This window comes from Schistocerca nitens, chromosome 6 (assembly GCF_023898315.1).
Source record: "Schistocerca nitens isolate TAMUIC-IGC-003100 chromosome 6, iqSchNite1.1, whole genome shotgun sequence".
NCBI lineage: Eukaryota > Metazoa > Arthropoda > Insecta > Orthoptera > Acrididae > Schistocerca > Schistocerca nitens.
In genome coordinates this window covers 709,921,375-709,947,726 of record NC_064619.1, presented here as the reverse complement: position 1 = coordinate 709,947,726, position 26,352 = coordinate 709,921,375, and the positions used below count along the sequence as shown (strand labels likewise).

The window sequence follows — 26,352 nt, the reverse complement described above, 5'->3', positions numbered from 1 at the left end:
GGATGTGTGTGATGTCCTTAGGTTAGTTAGGTTTAAGTAGTTCTATGTTCTAGGGGACTGATGACCTCAGATGTTAAGTCCCATAGTGCTCAGAGCCATTTGAGCCATTTTTTGTTAGTTCAGTCACAGTTCGACGCCTGTCCTGTTTTACAAGTGTGCCCTGCCTACGACATCCGACGTCTGTAATCAGGGGTTGCCGCCCAACACCACAACGTCTTGACGCGGTTTCACCTTGGTTTCGCCACGTGTTGGAGAAAGTGATCACAGCACTCCCCGCACACTCGACAAGTCGTGCAGTTGCCGAAATGAAAGTGCCGAGACTCCGGGCCATCACAATCTGCATTCGGTCAAACTCAAATAGATCACGTGCCTTCCCCATTTTACACACGGACAGCACGCTCACTGATACTACATGCACCGTGCGTGTGTCCGACTTGCAGTCATACCTCGCCAGGTGACGCTGTTGTCGCCTGGACGGGTTTGTATCAACAGTAGGTCGGTGGTCATAATGTTCTAACTGAAAGGGTTCAAATGGCTCTGAGCACTATCGGACTTAACATCTGAGGTCATCAGTCCCCTAGAACTTAGAACTAATTAAACCTAACTAACCTAAGGACATCACACACATCCATGCCCGAGGCAGGATTCGAACCTGCGACCGTAGCGGTCGCGCAGCTCCAGACTGTAGCGCCTAGAACCGCACGGTCACTCCGGCCGGCAATTAAGATAATCAGTACACTAATAGCTCAAATTTGCCACTTGTATTTACTTGCACTTAAGTATGTGTAATAATAATTCAATCTATGTATTATAGTAATGACATGTACGGTGGTTTTCATAATGTAATATATTTTACTTTTTATGCACACTGTTCACAGATCAGATGATAGTAACTCCATTTACCTAAACCGGTCATCGTAAATGAAGGTTTTACAAATGCGATCTTTGCTGAGAAGTTGTCTTTCTTCAAGTTGAATGTATTTGTTTACATTCATAAAATACGGAACTTATATGCAGTAATATTAACTGCTAACACGGCCACTGCAACAGCAGCAAAATAAAATATGGAAAATGTAATTTTATACGTGAACAGCCGTCTGCAAATGAATCTGTGGGTTCGAATCCAGCTATTGTTCTTAATAAATCTCATCATAATACTAGTAGGTTGCTGTTTTTGCTTTACTGTAACAATGAAGGGCCGGCCGCGGTGGCCGTGCGGTTCTAGGCGCTCCAGTCCGGAGCCGCGCTGCTGCTACGGTCGCAGGTTCGAATCCTGCCTCGGGCATGGGTGTGTGTGATGTCCTTAGGTTAGTTAGGTTTAAGTAGTTCTAAGGTCTAGGGGACTGATGACCACAGCAGTTGAGTCCCATAGTGCTCAGAGCCATTTGACCCATTTGTAACAATGAACTTTTGTTTTCACGCAGCCACGGTCTCACCACGTTACTTTTCGACCAAATAGCAACAATACTTTATACTGAACGTCAGTGGCAACTCGTAAGCATACATTCGCTATTATCTCACAAAAGACTAGTTTGTGCTCCCGCGTTTCCCGGAAAATTATTGCTTCTGTTATCAATATTTACATGAGTGCCAGGTTTTGCTACTAATTGCAACTTTTGGCCCTTTTTTTGTTCAAGCCGAACGACGTGTCTACAGGTGGGAGTAAACTAGGTTATACCGAAGGGTAACGCGTCTAAACAGCGAAACAATGCCGCGCCATAGGGGCGGGCACAGAGGAAACCTTGAGTGGAGCTCATTGAGTGTTAACTGGATGATGGCCGCGCCACCAATAGGGCTTCTGTTTGAACAGGGGCTGCGCGGCGTTCTGCTACTGTATTCTTGGGTGTGTCGGCCGGCGATCCACACGGTGACATGGACAGGGCGGCGTGGTAGGTTGCGGCAAAAGCAGCTTCTTTACGATATCAGTTAGTTCAGCGGCGTACGATGTGCAAGTGCCTAAACATACATATAACAAAGCAAGAGTATTTTTTGTTGTTGTGTTCTCCAGTCTGAAGGCTAGTTTGATGCAGTTCGCCACTGTGCTGTGTATGCCGTGCGAGGCTCGTCATCAACGATTAACTGCTGCAACCTACATCCAAAGGTTTTTGTATGTCCATCCTTGTGATGGATGGTCCGTGGGTCTTCGGCCTGTCACTTTCGTAATAAGACGAAACATCTGCAGCCGTCGTTTTGATGATATTATATTGCAACCAGTTTCGGTGACGCAGTACACCATCTTCACTCTCTCAGCGTCAGCTAAGGCCTGAAGATGGTGTACTGAGTCATCGAAACTGGTTGCAATGTAATGAAATAACATCAAATCGACAGCTGCGGGCTTGTAATTTTGTAACATACATCCATGGGCATCTGCAGAAATTTGTAGAAATTTATCCGGGGGGAGGGAGGACATGACTCTAAAATTGCCATTTTTGATGTAAATCAGTTGTTCAGTTTCTAGAAGCCATAGTATTGTCTCACTGCAGTCACGCACGTATTGCTACAATTTGCCAAACGAGAGCTTTAGCGGAATCGAGGGAAAACCAGCGGAATCAAGGGTAAACGCATATAGAAATGTATCAGAACTTTGCAATGAAAATGTAGGCCTACTGCAGGTAGGAAAAACGGGGAGGGCAAATGTGTTCCCACCTGCTTTGCGTCCTCAGAAATTTTTTCGGGAGGAGGCAAGGTTCAAAATTTGCCATTTATGAAATTTGTAAATTTGTGGTAAGGACTATGGGACCAAATTGCTGAGGTCATCCGTCCCTAGGCTTACGCACTACTTAATCTGACTTAAACTAACTTACGCTATGGACAACACATACACGCATGCACTAGGGAGGAATCGAACCTCCGGCGGGGGGAAGCCACGCGAACCGCGACAAGCCCCCTAGACCGCACGGCTACCCTGCGCGGCCGCCATTTATGATATAACTGACTAGGTCAGTTTGGAAACGCGTCGTGTCTCGAAAACTAAATTTGGAAATAAGTACACAAAACTAATTGTCAAATATTTGATAATAGTTGATAATTTGTAAAGTACTTTGGTTCCTAAACGGTAAACACACTTAAATGTTTTATGCAGAGTTCATCTTTTTCTGTTATCATCATGAATATGGATGCCACCTGTTCGATTCAACGATCTGAAATTATATCCTCATAATACGATCAAATTCAAAATACCCGACAGGTTACGAAATAAAGCTAGAAAACAATTTATTCAGACTCCCATTATGTTAGGTTGAAACTGAAAATTAAAAATTTGAAACAGGAAAAGAAGTCAGAATGACTGGAAAAATACTGCTTGATATTAAAAAAATTGTCACAATAGTACCTCTCGAAGTGGAGAAACAGGAACTAAACTTACAAAAAAACTTATTGAACTCTGATGCCATCCGTAACATTTTGCTTTTAAAATTTCACATCTGTTTACTTTAACGGATTTTTTTTGCGTTACTTTGAAGACGTATATTAATTAGTGTCGACTGGGATAACTGAAGTTGAACAAAATATGTTTTGTAAACTTTGTTGTTTTAGGTTGGTTAAACAAAGTGTAGTACAAGCCAATATACAACTAGAAGAATGTGGGAAACCTACAAAATACATCCTCAAATTGTCTAGGAGAACCAACGTTTAACAGCTTAGACTGCAAAAAGTTAATCTTCAACTCTCTCGTTTGTTACGTCATTGTATGGCATGCCAATTGGAATGCTGAATTCGTAGCACTTTTTTGGTGCTGTGTTGCTCCCAAGACTTTGAGAAGACACCAGGCGTGGAGAACAAATTTCTTTGACCTTGAAATTTTATGCTTCTTTCCCCATCTCTTCAAGCGCAGAAAATGATATTTTCCTTTTTCGACTGATGTGTGTATGACTAAGTGTAGATGTATTCCTCCGAGTGTAAACAATGGCTCTGTAGTGAAAAACTGAATACAGAATCAGCAAGCCATCAAAGTTTTGTTTTCCCACAGACAATTGGTAAACTAGAGTTGAGATTTCGTTCTGCTTCAAAGGGCGAGGGCCATCGGTTCGGTTATGTAAAGTTTGGTATTCATCTTGGGTACAGAGCAGCGTCGCAACGGCAACACGGAATTGGCTAATTTCCCGTGAACAGAGTGACAGCTAAGAAAACTGAAAATATTTAGTGAATGTTAGATTGTTTTAGATTAGTAGATAAAGTATAACCTAGGGCTAACATACGACTACATGAATGTGAAAAACCACCCAAAATCATCCTCAAGTTGTCTAGTAGAATCAACCTCACTTCTCGTCAGCAACGTGCTTCTGAAGATTGTTAGAAATTCTAGAGAATAAAAATACTCTACCCCGATTCCAGGAGAGGGCTTGCGCTCCCTCTTGCCCTCCGTTAAGGACGCCCATGTCCACATCCGTTTCAACCTTCTTCTTGTATTCATTCCATGGCCTCCCTCTACGTTTTTACGCACTACGGTTTCCATTACCAAATCGACAATTCCTTGATGCCTTAGGATGTGTCCTTTCAACAGACCAGTTATTTTAATCAAATTGTGACATAAATATCTTTCTTCCGCAACTCTGTTCAGTACCTCCTCATTAGTGAGACTATTCGACTTACCTACCTAGTTGACCTAGTTACAGCACGATGTTTCAAAAGTTTCACTACCCGTGTTGTTTGAATTGCTTATCGTTCACGTTTCACTTCATTACAGCTCAATACTCCAGACAAATACCGTCAAAACAACCTCCCTAGCACCTAAATTTGTATTATATCTTAACAAATTCCTCTTTTTCAGAAGTGCTTTTCGTGCTATAACCAGCCTTTTTATTTTCTTTCTACCCAAATAGCAAAACTCATCTACTACTTTTAGTATCTCATTTCCTTGTCTAATTTTCTCAGCATCGCCCCATTTAATATTTCATTCCGCCACCTTGTCCTACTTAGGTTGATGTTCATCTCATAACCTCTTTTTTCAAGACGCTATCCACTTCGTTCAGCTGCTCTTTCAAGTCCTTTACTGTCTCTGACAGAATTACAAATGTCATGTTCAAACTTCAGAGTTTTTACTTCACCTCTCTAAACTTCAGTTCCCTTTCCACATTTCTGCTTGTTTTCCTTAGCTGCTTGCTCAGTGTGAGCCGTGTACGGCTCGTGTTCATGCCGTTTACTGCTTGTCATCTTCTATTACGGTACTGCCGCCTCGTTTTCTTATTCCGCTTACTGGCGTCACTAACTTCCTGCCGTACTTGCCCGTGAGCGGCAGCAGCAGCACGTATCGATAGGTGCACTGTCGTACCATCTCTGCAGCGACCGATCATTCACATAAATTTTAAAAAGATCGGGAGACAGCACGAATCCTTGTGGAGCGCCCGCCGACAATTAGCGAATGCCAGAACGCATTCCCCGTTGAACCACTATGAAAGTCCAGCCGCGGAGGAAGTCATCCACAATCTTGACACAGATATTCGGTATAGGGGTCTGCGTCAGCATCTTGTGCACTAGGCTGTCGTGCTAGATGTTGTCGTAGGCGTTCTGCAAGTGCAGAAAAACGGCAGCTGTCGACTTGGCGGTGTTGAAGCCTTTGCTGACGTGTTCAGTGATTCGTAGGACCTCAAGTTCGGCAGAGAGGTGCGAAGTAAATCCGAACTGTTCAAGTCGGATCGTCCCAGCCGCCGCCAGAGGTTGGGAAAGTCGGTGCAGGGTCACAGATTCAAGGACCTTCGCCATAGTATTTAGGAGGCTGTTGGGCCTGTTGTTGGTGGGGACCGTAGGGTCCTCGAACCGCTTGGGAATCGCAATCAGCTTGGCTTGCTTCCACTGAGGGGGGAAAAAGCCAGACGCGAGACAACCGTTTAAAATATTGGTGAACAAGATGAGAGGCGTACGCGGAAGGCGCCAAAGATGTTCATTTAAAATTCCGTCCAATCCAGGAGCTGACCGGCCACGTTTCCGTCGTAGGATCCGCTGCACTTTTGCCATGGACGCCAGGTGGGGTGAAAGAGTCCTAGTGCATTCACATTATTTATACCGAATTTCACGCATGCGAAAATGTGCTGGCCTGCGTCGGGTCATAACATGCGCCGGGCAGCCGAGTTGTGTGTGCTGTCGTAGGTGGTGGAAGTGAGAGTTGATCTAACCATTGAGTATCGAATGACTCCGTAGATTCCGCTGTGACTGGGTAATTGTAATTATAGGACCCCAATTTTTATCCAGTTGAAAACCCTTGTCTCAGTTTATAAGATTATTGGCAAGACGTATCTCCACCGATTCTTTGATTACTGAATGCCAAAAACTGGAAACTGGAGCAAAAATTTTAGTTCCAGTTTGGAACTTGCCCTTTTCTCACACGATACATGGCGAACTATGTATGAGGAACAACAGGCAGATGCCATATTTCCAGATTTCCGGAAAGCATTTGACACGGTGCCCCATTGCAGGCTGTTAACGAAGGTATGAGCATATGGAATAAGTTCACAGATCTGTGAGTGGCTCGAAGACATCTCAAGTAACAGAACCCAGTACCTTGTCCTCGACGAGGAGTGTTCATCAGAGACAAGGGTATCGTCAGGAGTGCCCCAGGGAAGTGTGATAGGACCGCTGTTGTTCTCTGTATAGATAAATGATTTGGCGGACAGGGTGGGCAGCAATCTGTGGTTGTTTGCCGATGATGCTGTGGTGTACAGGAAGGTGTCGAAGCTGAGTGACTGTAGGAAGATACAAGAAAACTTAGACAAAATTTCTACACTACTGGCCATTAAAATTGCTACACCACGAAGATGACGTGCTACAGACGCGAAATTTAAACGACAGGAAGAAGATGCTGTGATATGCAAATGATTAGCTTTTCAGAGCATTCACACAAGGTTGGCGCCGGTGGCGATACCTACAACGTGCTGACATGAGGAAAGTTTTCAACCGATTTCTCATACACAAACAGCAGTTGACCGGCGTTGCCTGGTGAAACGTTGTTGTGATGCCTCGTTTAAGGAGGAGAAATGCGTACCATCACGTTTCCGACTTTGATAAAGGTCGGATTGTAGCCTATCGCAATTGCGGTTTATCGTATCTCCACATTGCTGCTCGCGTTGGTCGAGATCCAATGACTGTTAGCAGAATATGGAATCGGTGGGTTCAGGAGGGTAATACAGAACGCCGTGCTGGATCCCAACGCCCTCGTATCACTAGCAGTTGAGATGACAGGCATCTTATCCACATGGCTGTAACGGTTCGTGCAGCCACGTCTCGATCCCTGAGTCAACAGGTGGGGACGTTTGCAAGACAACAACCATCTGCACCAACAGTTAGACGACATTTGCAGCAGCATGGACTATCAGCTCGGAGACCATGGCTGTGGTTACCCTTGATGCTGCATCACAGACAGGAGCGCCTGCGATGGTGTACTCAACGACGAATGGCGAAACGTCAGGTCTGTTTACAGCATCATGATGGTCGCATCCGTGTTTGGCGACATCGTAGTGAATGCACATTGGAAGCGTGTATTCGTCATCGCCATACTGTCGTATCACCAGGCGTGGTGGTATGGGGGTGCCATTGGTTACACGTCTCGGTCACCTCTTGTTCGCATTGATGGCACTTTGAACAGTGGACGTTATATTTCAGATTGTTACGACCCGTGACTCTACCCTTCATTCGATCACTGCGAAACCGTACATTTCAGCAGGATAATGCACGACCGCATGTTGCAGGTCACGTACGGGCCTTTCTGGATACAGAAAATGTTCGACTGCTGCCCTGGCCAGCACATTCTCCAGGTCTCTCACCAACTGAAAACGTCTGGTCAATGGTGGCCGAGCAACCGGCTCGTCACAATACGCCAGTCACTACTCTTGATGAACTGTGGTATCGTGTTGAAGCTGCATGGGTAGCTGTACCTGTACACGCCATGCAAGCACTGTTTGACTCAATGCCCAGGCGTATCAAGGCCGTTATTACGGCCAGAGGTGGTTGTTATAGGTACTGATTTCTCAGGATCTATGCTCCCAAATTGCGTGAAAATGTAATCACATGTCAGTTCTAGTATATTTGTCCAATGAATACCCGTTTATCATCTGCATTTCTTCTTGGTGTAGCAATTTTAATGCCCAGTAGTGTTGTTGGTATGATGAATGACAGCTAGCTGTAAATGTGGAAAAAATGTAAGTGAATGAGGCTGTGTAGGGAAAATAAACCGACAATGTTCGGATATTGTGTTCGGCTTGACAGATTCAAGTCGTTTAAGTATCAGGGCGTAACACTGCAAAGCGATGTGAAATGGAGCTTGCATGTTAGAACTGTGGTAAGGAAGGTGAATGTTCGACTTATGTTTATTGGGAGAATTTTAGAAGAGAGTGGTTCACAGGTAAAGGAGACCGCGTATGTAACGCTGGTGCAACCTGTTCTTCAGTAGTGCTCGAGTGTTTGGGATCCGTATCAGGTTGGATAGAAGGAAGACATCGAAGCAATTCAGAGGCAGGCTGCAGGGTTTGTTACCAGTAGCTTAGAACAACTTGTATGTTTTACGGAGATGCTTCGGGAACTCAGATGGGAATCCCTCGTGGGAAGGCGACGTTCTTTTCGAGAAACACTACTGAGAAAATTTGGAGAACCGGCAACTGAAGCTGACTGCCGAGCGATTCTACTGCCGCCAACATACATTACGCGTAAGGGCCACTAAGATAAGATATCAGAAGTTAGGGCTCATATGGAGGCACATAGACAGTCGTTTTTCCCTCGCTCTATTTGCTAGTGGAACAGGAGAAATAAATGACAAGTACGATACAGGGTACCCTTCGCCACCCGCTGTACGGTGGCTTATGGAGTATCTATGTAGATGCAGATGTAGATGAACATGGAGAGTGGCGGAGGGCCGTTCTCCTGGCAGATGTTTTAGGTGCGACAGAGATATGGAGAGAACGTGCTGGCCAGGGGCAAGAGTCGAGTCAAAGTAGCGCGGAATGACGCAGCTGCATCTGTCGACTCGATTCCCAACGGGGTCACAGCCGTTACTGCTGCCACAGCCGGCAGCTCTGTGCACGAAATTTTGCGCCTTGTTCACCCCCAAATCACATGATGTGTACTCCCTACTATACCGTTCTTGTCATTTTCTTGAGTCCTAAAACTGTTTTCATTCTGCGCTCCACGCTACCCTGCCTTATACAACCCTCCTCATCTCTGAATAACGACACCAGCCTACACTCTACACTCGGAAAGTTAAAATTTTATTTTCAGATTCTGGCCAAGGAATCCGTATTTTCGTTTTAAGTAGTTGCCCTAATGCATTAAATGTGTTATGTAATGACACAGCAACAAAACCCCCCAAATGCGTCGCATTTATTACTTTTTACATGGGTTTAGCTAATCGATAGTTAACGAAATAAAGCGATTATTTCAAAATAAAACAGCCTACGTGTAAAGGACTCTCGTTTAGATGTTTTATTTTCTATACTAGATGTTTCGCATTTTTGTACCAAATTTTACCTATCTGTGAACTCGCATTTTTGAGCGATTAGTATTTAAAAATAGAAAGACGTTATTTTTACTAAAAAACCGAATAAGTGAGGGTTCCGCGCAATTTAAATTGCGTATATAAGTCGTTAATCTCTAGAGTTTGTTGAATGAGTCTGCTAGGATCAAAATATGTGACATAGATGGCCATGATTGATTGCATTGACTTAGAAGCTTAATTTTTTTGCTATGTCAAGAGACCATAGACATTATTTTTTGACGTAAATTTCAACTTGATATCTCTACCCGTTCCTGAAAAACAGGGGTCCTGACAGACAAACGAACAACAAAGTGATAGTATAATTGTTCTGCCGGCCGGAGTGGCCGAGCGGTTAAAGGCGCTACAGTCTGGAACCGCACGACCGCTACGGTCGCAGGTTCGAATCCTGCCTCGGGCATGGATGTGTGTGATGTCCTTAGGTTAGTTAGGTTTAAGTAGTTCTAAGTTCTAGGGGACTTATGACCACAGCAGTTGAGTCCCATAGTGCTCAGAGCCATATAATTGTTCTATTTTAAATGATTTAGGTATAGAACCCTAAAAATTATTATTAAATATTTGTTAACTAACACTTCTATTTGTTAATAAATGCGGGCTTTAAATAAATATAATAAAATGGTACCAACGAGATCCAAACCAACAACTTTGTGATTACTAGAATTTCACCGAATGCACTTATTTCTTTCAGCTATCGGCAAGTGCGTTACTAATCTTGAAATGTTTTGTACTTAACAGTGGTAGGACATTTTTCTTTCAGAACTGTGTCGTACTGCTTCAGGAAATTGATATCCAGCCACTGATTTTCAAATCCTATAAGTTTGGGGAAAATCGAAGAGCAAAGAGCGGTCCGTAAGGCCGTCTTGTCGGATCACGTCACGTGATCACTCAAAATTATTCTGACGATGAGGCAAGGCTCGAAACGCAGAGCGACATATTTTAAGCCATAAATATTATAAAAATTGTGTGTGTGTGTGTGTGTTTGTTTGTGCGCGCGTGCTGGTATGTTCCACATCTCCTAAACGACTGGACCCATTTCAACCAAACTTGGTACACACATCACTTACTGTCCAGCAACAATCGCTGTGGGGATAAGGACTACCTATCTATTACAGTTCAGGAGACATGACGTCATAAACAATGACATGCGTGAAAAACTGCTGCATCATGCATGACCTTTAAATACATCTATTGTTTGCTTCTAAGACACCCCTACACTCGGTTCAACTTAAGGAAACCCCGGCAACTGACAGCGCTTTTGACAGTTTTCAGCTGCAAAGTGCAAAGGGATGTAGACGAAAACATTAGTCGCCTACACAGCTATGAAGAGGCGTTGCCGTGGAGACGTTTACAAAATCGTATTGTAGACACGTGAAGCAGCTACGCCCAGCTGCCTGGAAGTGTAACTAGAAATATTGTTTTTAATCGAATTCTGAGTTAATAAACATTACAGACAATTTGTATTTTGCATTCTATGTTTCTTAATTTGGATACTGTACTTAAACGTTTGTACAATATGCATATCTGTTTGTACCACTGCTTCATAATTTCAAATGTGTTTCCACGAATACATGAAACTGAAATATATAAGCTGCGTAAAAGTCACAATAGAAAATTGTAGTCCAAGAGAGATCCACCCTCAGAGTAAAAATTCCCAAAGATGGACGCGTACAAGAAACTACTGCTGACTTCCTGCAAGGCGCGTTAGAAGCGAAGACCTCCACAGCAGTGAAGCTTGTACCCATCCGAAAGGCGAACTAGCCAAGTTCGCAAACTGCAGACAGGAGTCCGCAGCTCGTGGTCGATGACTGGGTGTTGTGTGCTGTCCTTAGGTTAGTTAGGTTTAAATAGTTCTAAGTTCTAGGGGACTGATGACCATAGATGTTAAGTCCCATAGTGCTCAGAGCCATTTGAACCATTTTTTTTTGCAGACAGGATGGTCATCCAGCAAATTGGAAAGAATGCAAGAAAGCCCAGGAAGCCATCCGAGCCCACAAGGCACGAACCAATGTTAAACCAAAAGCTACAATTTTGCTACAGTGAAAATAGTGACACCAACAACGTCGACAGAACCAACTGTGACGATATAAGCCAGCGCATCCGTAACAAGTGAAACCACACACCAAGATGTATCAAGAGCAATGCCTTCAAGACGAAAATTTTATTCGTCTACCGAGCGACTGGGAAGACGAGATGGCGACAATCTCGTACAACAACACACAAAAAAACTGGAATCTTGTAAAACCCTATCAGAGATAGCCAAATTGTTAACTTCTATAAAAAACGGCAACTTGTTCCAAAAATTGATCAACTTGGAGAGGTATCTGAGGAAGGCACCTGAAACTTATACTAAGATAATTATCTTACTCGAAGATCTAGTGAACATTGTCGACTAGTCCGCCCCCGGTAGCTGAGTGGTCAGCGCGACAGAATGTCAATCCTAAGGGCCCGGGTTGATTCCCGACAGATTTTCTCCGCTCAGGGACTGGGTGTTGTGTTGTCCTAATCATCATCATTTCGTCTCCATCGACGCGCAAGTCGCCGAAGTGGCGTCAAATCGAAAGACTTGCACCCGGCGAACGGTGTACCCGTAGGTCTACCACACACCATGGAAAGAAAACGCACAAAGGATTTAAAAATCTGCATCAGGAATGCGAAAGGGGTTCGAAACAAGAAAATAGAACTACAGGAATTTGTCTCCACTAACAATGCTGACGCTTTGTCATTAATAGAAACACATTTCCACATGTCTGAAACATTCCGACTGCGGAACATGACAGGCTATAGAACGGACAGACGAAATAGAAAAGTAGGTGGGACGGCAGTTTTCCTCCGCAGCTTCACGCATCGGAAAGAAAGACTGCTATCATTACAACAACTCGTGGCGAAGACGGTAACCATCTGGACAACAACAGGACAAGTAATATAGGTAGCGACTTACTTAAGACTAAATTCCCAGCTAATGTCTCAAGACCAACAGATCATATTGTACCCCTTCGACAAAGTATTTCTCGGTGGCGACTTCAATGCAAAACACCTGATACGGTATTCGACCAGAACAAGTGAGAAGGGGGAACAACTGTTGAACTTAGAGGAAGATTTCGAGCCACCACATGGGACCTCTCGAACCTACCAAAAGTCTCACACAAACTAATCATCGACCTGGTGTATTGAACATAGCGATACTTAAGGGCATAGACTGGGCCCCCGATTTGACGACAATGGTGGACCTTTGTTCTGATCATCACCCAGTAATTGGAAAAATCCAAAGAGCTATAAAACATCAAATGGCTCTGAGCACTATGGGACTTAACATCTGAGGTCATCAATCCCCTAGAACTTAGAACTACTTAAACCTAACTAACCTAAGGACATCACACACATCCATGCCTGAGGCAGGATTCGAACCTGCGACTATAAAATATCCATAGTGTCTGAAGACAATTGATAGTGATTGGAACAGATTCAGTAGATATATGAACAACAACGTCAGACCAACTATAAACGTCGCATCTATCTCACGGAAAAGATACAAAAGGCGACCATGGAGGCCAGTACTACGATTATGCGCGACAGATTGCGACGAGAGGCTTTACCTACATTATTATAGAAATTCAAATACCAGGAAACTGGAACCAGGAAGAAGGGGCAACAATTTCGAGACCTCAATGACAGACGCAACTTAAATAGATGCAGCGTGAACTACGGGAGCGATTGTTGGAATGGGAAATGAGAAATGGGAAGACAAGATGTCGAAATATCTGCTGCAAAACAGAGATGAATGGCAGAGCTTGTTAGAAGACTTGACAGGGAGAAAAAAAACACAAAACACCCACTGAAGACTGGGAACGGAGAAACGGCTCATTCGAAAAAGCACAAGCCTTTGCTAAAACTTCTGCAACACAAAATCAACTAATATGGGAAGACCTGGACGTCTATAAAAGAGAGTACGAAGTAATAACTAACCAAACAACGCGCCGGTTGCCATACAAGGAAAGCACTTCGGCTAACAACATCGAACTGAGGAAAAAGGTAAAGAATCTTAAGAACAACAAAGCACCTAGCTGTAACAACAAATGAACAACTCAAGAGACTACCGAGAAACCACATGTCCTATTGACTAGAATTTAAAACAGCTGATTACTCAACAGCTATTTCTCGGTAAAATGGCGGCTGGCACACGTCATTCCTATTCCAAAACCAAGGAAAGAATAACTCAACCTGCAAATCACAGACCGATCTGTTTACTGAGCAATCCTGGAAAAACTTTGGAAAGGACCATTAAGCACAGACACTTTAACTGAAGATGAGACGTCCCACCAGTGTAGTATAGATTCTAACAGAAGACTGCGGCGGAGCTAGAGGTATTGACTATTGAGAGTAGCGGAGCATGTCGCGAAGAATTTCAGTACGACAGCCTCGACTGCTTCTTTCTGTCTAGATGTGGAGCAGGCCTATGATAAGGTATGGTGCGAAAACTTGTTACGCAATATGAGAGACCAGATAACGATCCTAGACAACTCTATTAAACTTATAGCGAACGTTCTCTTCAACAGGATACGCGAGTGCAGACTGAAGGCATCAGATCGGAGATCAAACTCATAGAGACCGGAATTGCGCAAGGCTGGGTCTTGTCAGCAATGTTGTTTGCAATCTACGTCAACAAGATACCAATGATTACAAACATTCATCTGGTACGGTTCGCTTGTGACACTGCGTACTTTACAAGTGGACGCCAACATCAGAAGACAACAGACACAACAGAACCTCACCACAGAGTGGTGCAGACATTAAATTAAATTAAAATTAACCTAGCCAAAACGACACCAACATACTTCAGCAAGAACAAGAGGTGCCATGGCGCTCAACTGTCAAGTGCCTGGGGGTCACACTGAATCGGCACCTTTTTTCCATGGATACGTGCAAGACCTAAAGCAGAAAGACTCTGGATGGCTGGGGAACTGATGCCACTATCCCGTAGTAGGGAGCCCAACATCTCAACAAAAGCTGGACTCTACAAAGTAACTGTACTATCAAAAATCCTTTATGAGAGCATTACAAACTACAGTCCTTCAGTGCATACTTAGGACTTAATGATGCATACACATCCACACACTGCATGAGGAGCTCAATATGGAACCTAATGTAGATACACAAGAATTCATGAGAAATTAGACCAACTCACATATATCATACATTACAATCGATAAGGTACATACTACCAGAGCAGAACCCTATCATTGGTACAGAGTCCCCAAGGCATTAGTTGAATACGAATTTGGAAATGAGACACTACAATAAAGAAATAAATTCTCTGACCAGAGACATACGGATCTACAGCCCTTACAAGCCCTGCCCAAGTGCAATAAATGAAAAGTGGTGAAAGCTAAATTTGACCCTGTCACAGAGAAACAGAGGTCGCTAAAGGAGCGATGGGCTCTTTTGTTTTTATTAAAGAAAGGTGTGAACCTTCAAACAAGACCCCGAAAGAAAATTTTACAGGATGAACCTTCGTTTGGATAGAAAAATATAAAGAATCACCAGTGACAAAAGGTCAACAGATGGCCGCAAAATCCCCATGGTGGTGACGTGACTATGTCGGAGATAGGAAGGCCAGGCTACCAAACAGTATAATTAGAAGTTGTCGGTAAAAAAATATATATATTATACTTAACTGGTAGTACAGGAGTGTTCACAGTCAGGATGAATATAATTACAAACAGAGAGCTATAGAGGCATCACATAGGCCATACTTTAACTAAGCACCTTGTTATAGGTTGCTTCCTATCAGCTGAAGGCTATACTACTTTTCTACTTGACTTCCCGAGCAAGAGTGGCTGAGCACAAGCTAGAGACTTGTTGCAAGCCGCGGAGCAGCGCTAGTCTCGGCTCGCGGGTCCAATGATACTAGTACGATACTAATAGGGTCGATAACTGCAACCCCTAACAAGTGCAGTATCGAACATTGAACCCTCAACTAGAACCTGATCATGTAAATCTACATTCAGATTGCACTGAAGATTCTGTTCCACTGCCTTCATAATCTTGCACATTTGCCAGAACTTGTTATAATGATGGGTTTCACTGGTGTAATGCCTGTGCTCAACCTTCTTATCTGGTGTATTTGCTATAGTGCACAGACATCAGTTCACAAATACATGGGAAAATGTGAAGTACTGGAGCTGCCTAGAGAGCAAAATTTAGGAAGAAGGCTAAATACATCCTGAGGAGTTCAAGACAAAACTGTAGCCATTGAATTGGGGTGTCTGGTATCTAGTACACAGCAAAGTGCTGCTCAAAATATTTCTGGTTAACTTACTATTCATCAATACTCTCATTAGCAGAAGATAAAACAGGGTTGGTGATGTCAGTTACTGCAATTAAGTGAGTGAAATATTGGGCCCATACTGGGATTCATTTTAAATACACAAAAATCATTACAGACCTGAATAAATATAACAACACATGAAGTGTAAGCACAGATACTACACCAAACTGGTAGCCCATAAACCACTTCAAGGAAAGTTATTAATAACAAGGACACATATAAACCAAATAAAATCCATAAAAGTGAATCATTCAAAATCAAAACAGGAGTTTGACAAGGTGACGGACTGTCCCCAATTCTCTTTAACTTGGTTTTAGATAAAGTAATAAAAACATGGGAAAACACATTAAAAAACAGAGGCACAAAGGGTATAAGCATGGGCCAAGGAAAGAACAAATTTGAAGTAAAATGTTTAGCCTTTGCGGATGATATGGCATTGATAACTGAAAACCGAACAGACGCAACAGTTATGCTTGATATGTTACACGAGATTGCTGAAAAGACTGGGCTAAAAATATCCTACGAAAAAACCGAGTATATAGAACACAAACATAATACAGACAAGTTTATGAAAACAAAGTATGGAAAAATTAAAAGAGTTGATAGATTCAAATACCTGGGGGAGTGGATCCAAGCCAATGGACTGGATAACACAACAAATAAAGAAAGAATAAAAAAGTTGGAATTTGCATATAAATTAACACAAAACTACTACAGTAAGAAATCAATATCCATACAAGCAAAGATTAAACATTATAATCCAGTTATTAGGACACAAGCAACATATGGATCAGAGTGCCTAACATTGAATAAGAAAGGCGAATTAAGAGAACTAGAAAAAAGAGAGAGAAAAATATTAAGAAAAATTCTAGGTCCTGAGGAAAACAAGGAAAATAGGTGGATTAAAAGGAGAAATGAAGACCTATACAAAAATACAGAAAAGATCACAGATACAATGAGGAAGAGATGGCTAAAATTTTATGGACATTTAAAAATAATGGAAGAAACACATATTACAAAGAAAATTTTTAATTACGTTAGTAATCTGAAAAACACTGTAGGATGGATAGAAGCAGTAAAGAAAGACGCCAACAAAATAGGTGTTACAGAAGAAATAATACGTGACAGGAATAACTGTAGGCTACTTATAGAAAACGCAAACTATGAAGAAGATGCACCAAAACCTCGACCCAAGAGAGTGTGGACAGATGAGCAGAGACGAGCAGTTGGCGAGAAAATGAAGAAGTACTGGGAAGAACGGAAGAAAAAGAAACACCATAAGTCTTAAGTTGTATGCGGTCCATAGCTGGCCAAATTCATAATTAAAAAAAAAAAAAAAAAAAAAAAAAAAAAGTACCATTGGGGTCACCATCTGTAGGGCAAACCAGCATATAGCTTTAATAAGCAGCTTTATGAGTGATGAACCTCATCTGAAGTGCTTACGAGGTAAAAGTGGCTTTTAATGAGAGCGTGACACCACATGGCATGCTTGTTGTACGTGAGACTGCCTTTCCAACTTGGTGGTGGGCTGTTCTCTGATAAGAGACTTCCCCACTAATACTATATCCCTCCCCTTTGGGTTTGGTATGTATGATTGAAAGTAATCTGGATGGTGCCTTTGGGATCATTGAGGAAACAGAGAGATTGGCCTGGTTTTCGGTAACAAGAAGCCAATGGGGTCAGATATTTTAATGTCATGTAGAGGTAGTGGAGGTAGAGCTATGTTGTGAGTGCCATCCACTCATTCGGAGGCAACCCTGTGCTCAGTGTCATCTGCCAGTGACTTCGAGTATGGAGAGTGTAGTCTATATGATGCTAGGAAAAGATGAGTGTGGTGGCACCTTGTTGTGCCTCCCAATTGAAGTTGAGACTGAGGCTTGACCATATGATCCATCAACTTCAGTGTGTGCACCTGCAACTGTACCAGTGGAGAGATTGGCAGGGGTATCTGTGACTGTTGCAGCCACAATTGGTTTTTGTCACACTGTGGGCCCTCCCTTGTGATATTTTGTACTTAAAGTGGCCCTGGGAGGTCACCACATTAGCATATATCCAGGGCTGTACTTCTGTAAATAATCCAGGGTAATTAGGAAAAATGGGGGAAATGTATAAAGTTTTGAAACTATGGGAAAACACTCTTAGGGGATGAAGAAGTAAAAAACAGAAAAGTTCCCTCCCCTGTCAGGGGTCAGGGGAGCTTCCCCCTCCCCCACCTCTTAATGTAATTTATTTTCCTTTTTACAAACTTTACGAAAAATGGTTCATTTAAAGAAGTTATCTGTATGACAGAAAATATTTCTGATGAAATTCTGCTCAGAGGAGGTCAAATGCATGTTTAAGCAAAGTGATTAGTTTATGAGTGCCAAAATTTGTAGATGGAAAAAGTGAAATTTCTTTTAAAACAGACTTTTATTTATGCAGGACAATTTTGCTTTATAGCCTTTTACTGTAAAACTAATCAATAATTACTGTTGTTGTAATGTATTTACAGTCACATATACAGCCTGTACACAATGAAAATACAGCAAATAAATCCTTGTAAATATATTTCTTTTTACATAAAATCATCAGCCGAATCTTCTGTCAAATCACTGAAAGATACATTAGTGCAGCTTTATCAACAACAGTTTTTCCACATTGTTGTGCAACGCAGGTCAGCCTTCACGGATCCGGACTTTCTTCCACAGCCTTGAGTGCAGCCACATGAAATCAGGACCAATATTTTCTCCAGAGCAGATGGTCATTTTATGTGAATCGTGGAGAGGGATGAGTTTGATTCCCTCCAGCCCCAGTTTCTGGGGTCTGAGTTGTTCCCCAGCTGTAGCTGGACTTGTAGGTAAACTCGGTAAGAGTGGAGGTATCCTGCATCAGTAGTGTATGGCAAACAAGAGAGTATGACAGCATTGTTTGCCTGACCCACACGTACATTCAAACATTTAAATTGAATGGCATTTAAGTCATCATCAGGACTATCAACTGTTCTTGTGTAGAGAGAGAGAGTATTAATTTCTCTCCTGCTTTTGCAATGTTATAAGGAGAGGGAGCAGGATCGTTGGATGTCTGTGGAATATTATGAAGTTGGGGATATTGGCTGAGTAGTTGGAAAGCTTACAGCTATGTTTTCCCAAAGAAGGCTGAAGTGCTATCACAACCACTTACTGCATGAAGAAACAGTATTGAATTCTTGCATTCATGAACAAGTGAGAAGTCACACATATCTTTAGATTTGCAACACCTTGTTCTGATGTTACCTTTACCTCCCTTCATCAAGATTATGTCTGTGTCATCTGGAGCAAGAGCAATAAGTAGCACAAGAAGATCTACTTGCTGGTAAAAAATTTTGCTTTTGCAACAATTTCAACATCTGCATCGTCACCCATAATCCTGGTCTCAATACTGAAACTGTCTAGGTTTTGCACAAGCTGTGTAATAAACATTTTCTTATTGCTAAGGTTACCAAGAAAGACGGACTGTGATTCAACACATAACATCATTAAATAAAATTTCTTGTGAGGTCTGCTTCATCGTTCGCCTGTGGTGTTCAATAGTTTTTATGTTCAGAGAGCTTTCTGAATACCCATCAAATACAACAGCAACATCATCTTTATAATGTCTCTGAACATAGGCTGTTAAGGATTTACATATGTCACCAAAGGTTCCATTCTCAGACCACACAATGTGATGGATAAGAAACCTTCCAACCAATAACAAAGAACTTCTATTCATCATTTTCAATATTCCTTTCAGGTACTTGACTGAAAAGATTGTAAAGCAACAACTTTTTTGTGTACCTCATCAATCTGCTGCTGTCAAACAGACACTGGTACACTCGATAATTCATATGTGAAGCAATCCTTTAAATCATCAGGTGAATAAAACATGCACAGTATTCTCTGTAATAACTAAACTGTACCTACTTCAGTTATATTTTCTCAAGCCTAGCATTCAACATGCACATTATCCTAACCATGTTGGATCAGAGAACCAAATTTTAGCAAGACAGTAACTATTGTTCAAAGAGCTTCTTCGTCAACAGGCACAGCTTTGTAGCAGTTTACATCCTGAGAAGCTACTAATGCAGATCCTAATGAATACAATTGCTCCTTATAAGCAAATGGAGTGTGTTGTTGCAATCATAACTGAAATTTTCTGCGAATTTTCTTGTCAATTTATGTCCTCCCACTCCTTAGTTCAACATTTTGATCACTCGAAACTGAATGTAAATTGCAGAACTGTTCTATAGCTTCACACATGTGATGGGATATTGGCATGCCACAAATCCATCAGTTCAACACACTATCAGTGAAACCTCCTCCGTGTGAAAACACCTCCAACACTCCTCAGGTTCTTCATAAGCATTTGTTCTCTAGTCATGTTGGTCCATACTCCACACCTATACTTATCAGTGTCGAACCATGAAGAAGCTGTTCTTGGTGAATTCATTGAACTCCACAGGTTTCGTGATTTCTTTCAGTTTTTCCATGTTCTGGAGGTACAAATGACATGCCTTAGCCTAAGGAACGTTTGTAGTTGTATGGAATATTGGGGCATAGCTCTCACACATTCTATACGGAGCTCCCAATTCCCCATACGCACTGCGTGGATGAAATACAGTGCCAAGATGACAAGCTTAATGTGTTGTATTCATAACTGGGAAGTTTTCTCTCTTTGCTTAATATCATCCGTTGTGATGACAAATTTATTTTTCAGCTTTTCAATCACTTGATATTTTTCCAAATCACTAAAAAATGTACTATTTCCACTCATATTAGAAATACAGTTTTTGATATGTTGCTTCTCCTCCTCCACGACTGCCATTTCCTCCAGTATTATGATGGTAAAAGCACACATGACTGCATAGTGAGCTTGAGTTGCCCTCGTGTGTGTATGACCAGAAAGTATACGGGGAACATAAGCTACTGCATATACAGTCTCCCAAAATTGAAAGAGTCCACTATCTCTCATTAAGAATCCTATTGATCCTACAAAAGACATTAGCAAGTGAAAGCCTTCTAATCGAATAACTACATTAGTGAATAGCTCATTCCCTCCATTAGCCTCCACTGCAACTATATCTTTGTCTTTCATGTAGAGTGGTTGATCAGACATCACGATACATGTTTGCTGTGTGGTCTTCTTACTCTCTGTGATAGCATAAGTTAAAGCAGTTAAAATAGTGCTATAATCTGTGGGCAGGTTGTTGATTAATGCAAGCGCTAATACATCTGACTGCGCATCAGGTTCTCCCAGTTGTGATTTTCTCCATATTACCTTGCCATGTAGGAATAGAAAGCTGTAAAAACTTCCCCATCATCCTATTGAAATCGTGATTGGTAGGCACTATTGCTTTAGTGAATGATTGTTCTGAGTAGACTTTAGCAGAACAATTTCTGCAATTCCAACTCTATTCTGCCTTCGGAATGTTAGCAGACTAATTTTTTGGGCACTTGCTGTTTCAATAGAGCTCAGCATGACAGAGTTTTGTTACTTTCTGATGATCTATCGCTCTCCTGGAGTCACACACCTGATTGTATCCATAGCATGGAATGTAGCTTTGCCCATCATTGTTGCAATGTCAGCATTATCGAAAATGAATTGTGAGAACTAATCATTTGAAATATTTGGTTTCCAGAACTGAATGGCAGAAGCCTCAAATAAAGCTACCGTGCTGTATGAAGAGCAGAAACCCATATTCGAGACAATTTCAACAATGTTTTTTGATCCCACATTACAAAATAAGTACACTGCAGGACCAAGTTGCAGTGGGGAGATAAAGGAACAAGGCCTGGTAGCTGACACAATAGCATGGGATATTGCTGTACATTTTTTTAAAGGGGACTGTTCACTACCTTTATTTTTTGACAAACCCACACCCTTCACAATTTCGTGTAAACTGTCAGGAACCATAACTTCAGCATTCTCTATCAAGTCATTGATAACTGCATAACTGGCAATTCTGTAAGGAGTCATTCTTATACCTTCATGGATGGTAGCTGCTGCTGTTTCTACCATTCTCTTTCTCTCATCTTTTTCATTAACAGCTCGTTCATTGTACCATTGATTCAAAAGTTTGTGGCCACTGACACAAAAACATACAACTGGGGGATTTTTTGGCATTGTGGCAAACAAGATCCCCATCACCAAAATGTTCAGTTGGTTTATTTTTCAGAGTTTTTATAGTCATTGTATCTCCCTCTGAGAGACATTCATTAACTTTCTTCAACAAATTGAACAGTGAAAATTGACATTCCTCTGAACTATCTATAAATTTGCATAATTCTTGTACAGTGGCATCAAAGTTGGTATCTTGAGGGCAGCCTCTTTGTTGAACAAAGGAGTATTTCGACACTGATTTAGCATAGCAATCTTGATGGTAATGGGCTTCTGCATCTACTAAACAGAAAACACTGTTGATGCATTTGGCAACCTTTCTGCCGAAATCATGATTGTGTTTCTCTGTTTTCTCAAGCAATGTATGTTTCACAGTTAAAGAGTGAACTTCAAACACTCCTGGCATTTGTGGAGTGGTTTTTTTGTTTCTGCCTCTGTCACACTTTTCAGTACATATGAAACAGTCTTTTTAGAAACTGAATGGATAAGATGAAGAGGATCTGAAACTTTTATCATCTGCTTGTGCAACATTCTGATTAATTTGTTTCCTTATATTATGTTCCTTAATATATCACATTGCCATACGTCATGCACTTCAATCAGTTTAGCGTTCTGTAGAAGATTATGAGCCCCATCATTCTGACCCTTGCTGATGTATATCAGAGTTTCCAAGCCCTTTGTCACTATTGATGTCTCTCCTTCCAAGACAGATTTACAACAAATAAAACAGGTAGTAGGGTCCAGAATCACTGTTTTCTCAGTCCAGACAAAAGAAATGAGGCTAAGAAGAAGCACTTCATAACACCACAAACTGATGAATACTGCCACAAAAACATACCTCTCTGGCACTACTTTGACTGTTCACAATGTTAACTCAACTGAACTGGACACTGGGTAGGAAAAAACGGCAGTGACAATAGTGGTAGGGGGGAGCAGAGTTAATGGGAAGGGGAACTTGACGTTTTCATTGTTGGCACATACTCCTGATTTCAACAATACTGATTGCAAAAGAAATATCATTATGTTGAATATATAGGCTACAAAATATTTCCATACACTTAATTGCGCTTTTCATTTAAATACTTTGCTAAGCAACAAAAACTGCAAACTATTATGTTAACAGAATTCTATTCCAGTTCTTATACCTCAAATACCATTTGTATAAATGAAAAGATGCACAAGATCTTTTTCAGGTTCAATTTTGTGAGGAATATATTTACTAATAAGAGCTCTGTTAGAACAATGAGCCTTTTTGCGTATAAATTTAAAATATGGTACAAATTGACTTTTGGAGGATATAAAAGGGGGGACACACCCTCTCTATGAAGGGGAACTTTTCTGTTTCTTATTACTAAACCCCATATGAGTATTTTCCCAAAGTTTCAAAACTTTATAAATTTTCCCCCATTTGTTGATTTTCTTACTAATTTGCCTGTGGTAAAATGTATACACCAACACCTAGGTGTGAGGCCAGAAGTGCACTGCATGTGTGGAGATGTGGACCAGTCTTAAAAGTGCAGTGTTCACAGTTGACAGACATGTAGGATCTCTGCTAGGCTCATCCCACTCAGGTGTGATGTTGCAAGTGATAAGAAACAACAGTAGATGTGAAAGTGCAGAGTTTACAAGCAGAATGCCATTTCCGTTACAGGAATCACAAAATTTCTTCATATTAAACTATGGTCAACTGTTGATACAGTGATATGGCAGGGACCTTCTATCAACAAAATCTTAGATATGAGGGCATGTGGAAAAGTGATGCCTCTTAAGTTTTTATTTGCAAACTCTCAATGCACTTTTAAATAAAACAATTGTTATTAACATTCTACATGTACATTTATCACGTCCACATATTTGCCATACTCTGCCACAAAATAGCTCTGAATTGTAAGCTATAACATGGTGGTGAGTAACATTACCATGCCAGTGTGTGAGAAACAGTGTGCTGTAACTGAGTTTTGAATCTGAAAAGTTCGTCCACACATGTACCACCTTCTCCTTCAGTATGAAATTGCCAGACCACACACGAACACTGCAATATCTGCAACAATCTGACACCTTGGGTTCACTGTCATCCGTCATCCCCCATACAATCCCCACTTGGCTCCATCCTATTGTGATCCACTTCCAAATCTTAAACACCTTCAAGAGCTTCATTTTGGTAGTGGTGAAGCAGTACAAGCAGAGGTGAGGTTGTGGCTCCATCAGCTAAGTCAAACATTCTACAGTGACAATATCAGCCAACTGATCTCTTGTTGGGAGAAATGTGTTCATAACAAAGGTGGCTATGTTGTCAAATAAATATGGTTATAATGGAGGGAAACATTCCACGTAGGAAAAATATATCTAAAAACAAAGATGATGTGACTTACCAAATGAAAGTGCTGGCAGGTCGACAGACACACAAACAAACACAAACATACACACAAAATTCAAGCTTACGCAACAAACTGTTGCCTCATCAGGAAAGAGGCCCTCTTTCCTGATGAGGCAACAGTTTGTTGCGAAAGCTTGAATTTTGTGTGTATGTTTGTGTTTGTTTGTGTGTCTGTCGACCTGCCAGCACTTTCATTTGGTAAGTCACATCATCTTTGTTTTTAGATATATTGTGAAATAAATATGTCGATATGAAAAATAAAGATGTAGAATGTTAATAACATTTGTTTTATTTAAGAAGCTTTAAGGGTTTTCACATCAAAAATTTGGAGGGATTACTTTTCAGTAAGCCCTTATAGTTCCCTGACTATACCATCTGTGATGACATATCTTATGAGACAATGTGCAGAAAATTGTATAATGCGTACTGTCATTAACTACATGGGCTAACTGAAAGACACAATAAAATCTAGGTGGATGCATTGCCACAGCTGTGTGAAAGTTGGCCAAGACCAGAACATGGCAAAGGGAGCCTGCCACTGCTCACTACAGTGGTGCACTGTATGCACTGTTGCATTAATATCCTAAGTAGGCCAAGACCAATCTAAATGTTGCCTTGCCAACTTCTTCATTCTCACCATCCCTCAGTGGCTACTTTGGAGCATTGTTATAATTTGTGATCTGAAAACTATGATAATACAATGTTGCTCCTTATTTGCACTCTGCAGGAGCACATCGTCTATTACCAACAACTGGTGCTGCATGTGATAAAGCATATGTAGTTGGATGTCCACTGATGTTTTCTTTGGCAAGACTGTTCTTTGGCACTTTTGGAAAGATTTCAACAATGCTCATAGGCTGAGAGCAATTATGTGTGCCATCACCAGATAATTGTTCATAGTTCCTTGCAGTTCTATGTCGGGCCTATTTCATCTTTATTGTCCCATTGGAAGTCATGATCATTTGTCAGTATTTGTCTGCTTACTTGTAGGCTTGTAACAGTTTTCATATTTGCAAGAGCTGAGGAACACATCCCAATGCCATATCATTGAGAAGTATTCTTCAGAAATGTTAGTCTTTGAGCCAAAGCAATGCTAGAAGCAGCTTGTGGTCAGTGATTAAATGAAATCTTGTTCTAAGTTTCTTGCTGGCAAAAGTTATAACTAAAGCCTCTTTTCCAAATTGGTAGCAGTTCCTTGGAGCTGCCATTAATGTTTTAGACACAAATGAGATTGACTGTTCTGATCTCTCTGTATACCTATGTTCCACCATTGCTCTGAGGTCATACTGCGAGGCATCCGTAGTAACTACTAATGTCTTTGCAGATGTGTAAATGGTGGGGTATGGTTCTGATCTTAGCTTCTCCTTTAATGTTTGAAATGTCTTTTCACATGCTTCTGACATAATAAATGTGATGTTCTTGTGACATAAGCTAGAATATGTCGATAGGATTTTGAATAAATTTGGAATAATAATTTATGTTGCCCAAAAGAGCCTGTAGTTCTGTCAGGTGCAGTGCACTGACTACTCTTAGGTGTTTTGCTATGAGCTTGATTCTCATTCTACTAAGGTCACAACTTAAGTACTTAACTTCTTCTTCAAAAACCCTGCATTTTTTCAGGCTTTGAGTGAGCAAGGAGTGGAAGCAGCATACATTGAAGTGCTCGGCAATATCTACGAAACTTCTTCAGCTTCTGTTAATATCAGTGAATCAACTCAAGAATTCCACATCATAAGAGGTGTCAAGCAAGGCGACCCCATCTCCCCAAAACTGTTCTTGGCTGTACTGGAAATGGCTATGTAAAAGCTGAGCTGAGAATTAGAATTAATGGAAGAAGGCTTACCAACTTCAGATTTTCTGATCATATTGCCTTACTGGCCGATGACTTCGCAGAGCTCCAAAACTGAGTTACAGATCTTGAATCAGAATGTCAGTTGGTTGGCTTGATCATGAACTTTTCCAAAACAAAAGTAATGTCCAACAAATGGGTCCCCACTGGAGATGTGAAAGTCAAGGACAGTCCATTAGAAGAGGTCAGTGAATATATCTACCTTGACCAGATTA

General features: G+C 41.4%; 1 protein-coding gene across 4 annotated transcripts in view; it reads left to right on the top strand.

Annotated features, from left to right (window-relative positions):
- LOC126263086 (hydroxylysine kinase) overlaps positions 1-26,352 on the top strand; it is a 217,112-nt gene that overhangs the window by 90,895 nt on the left and 99,865 nt on the right. Inside the window, exon 1 of one of the 4 annotated variants that reach the window (XM_049960082.1) lies at positions 1,818-1,889. The exons of the other annotated variants lie outside the window; for them this stretch is intronic. Coding sequence (XP_049816039.1) covers positions 1,873-1,889 — 17 coding nt within the window. The 5' untranslated portion in view covers positions 1,818-1,872. Of the gene's footprint in view, positions 1-1,817; positions 1,890-26,352 lie in introns of those variants that run through there. 4 annotated transcript variants of the gene reach the window in all.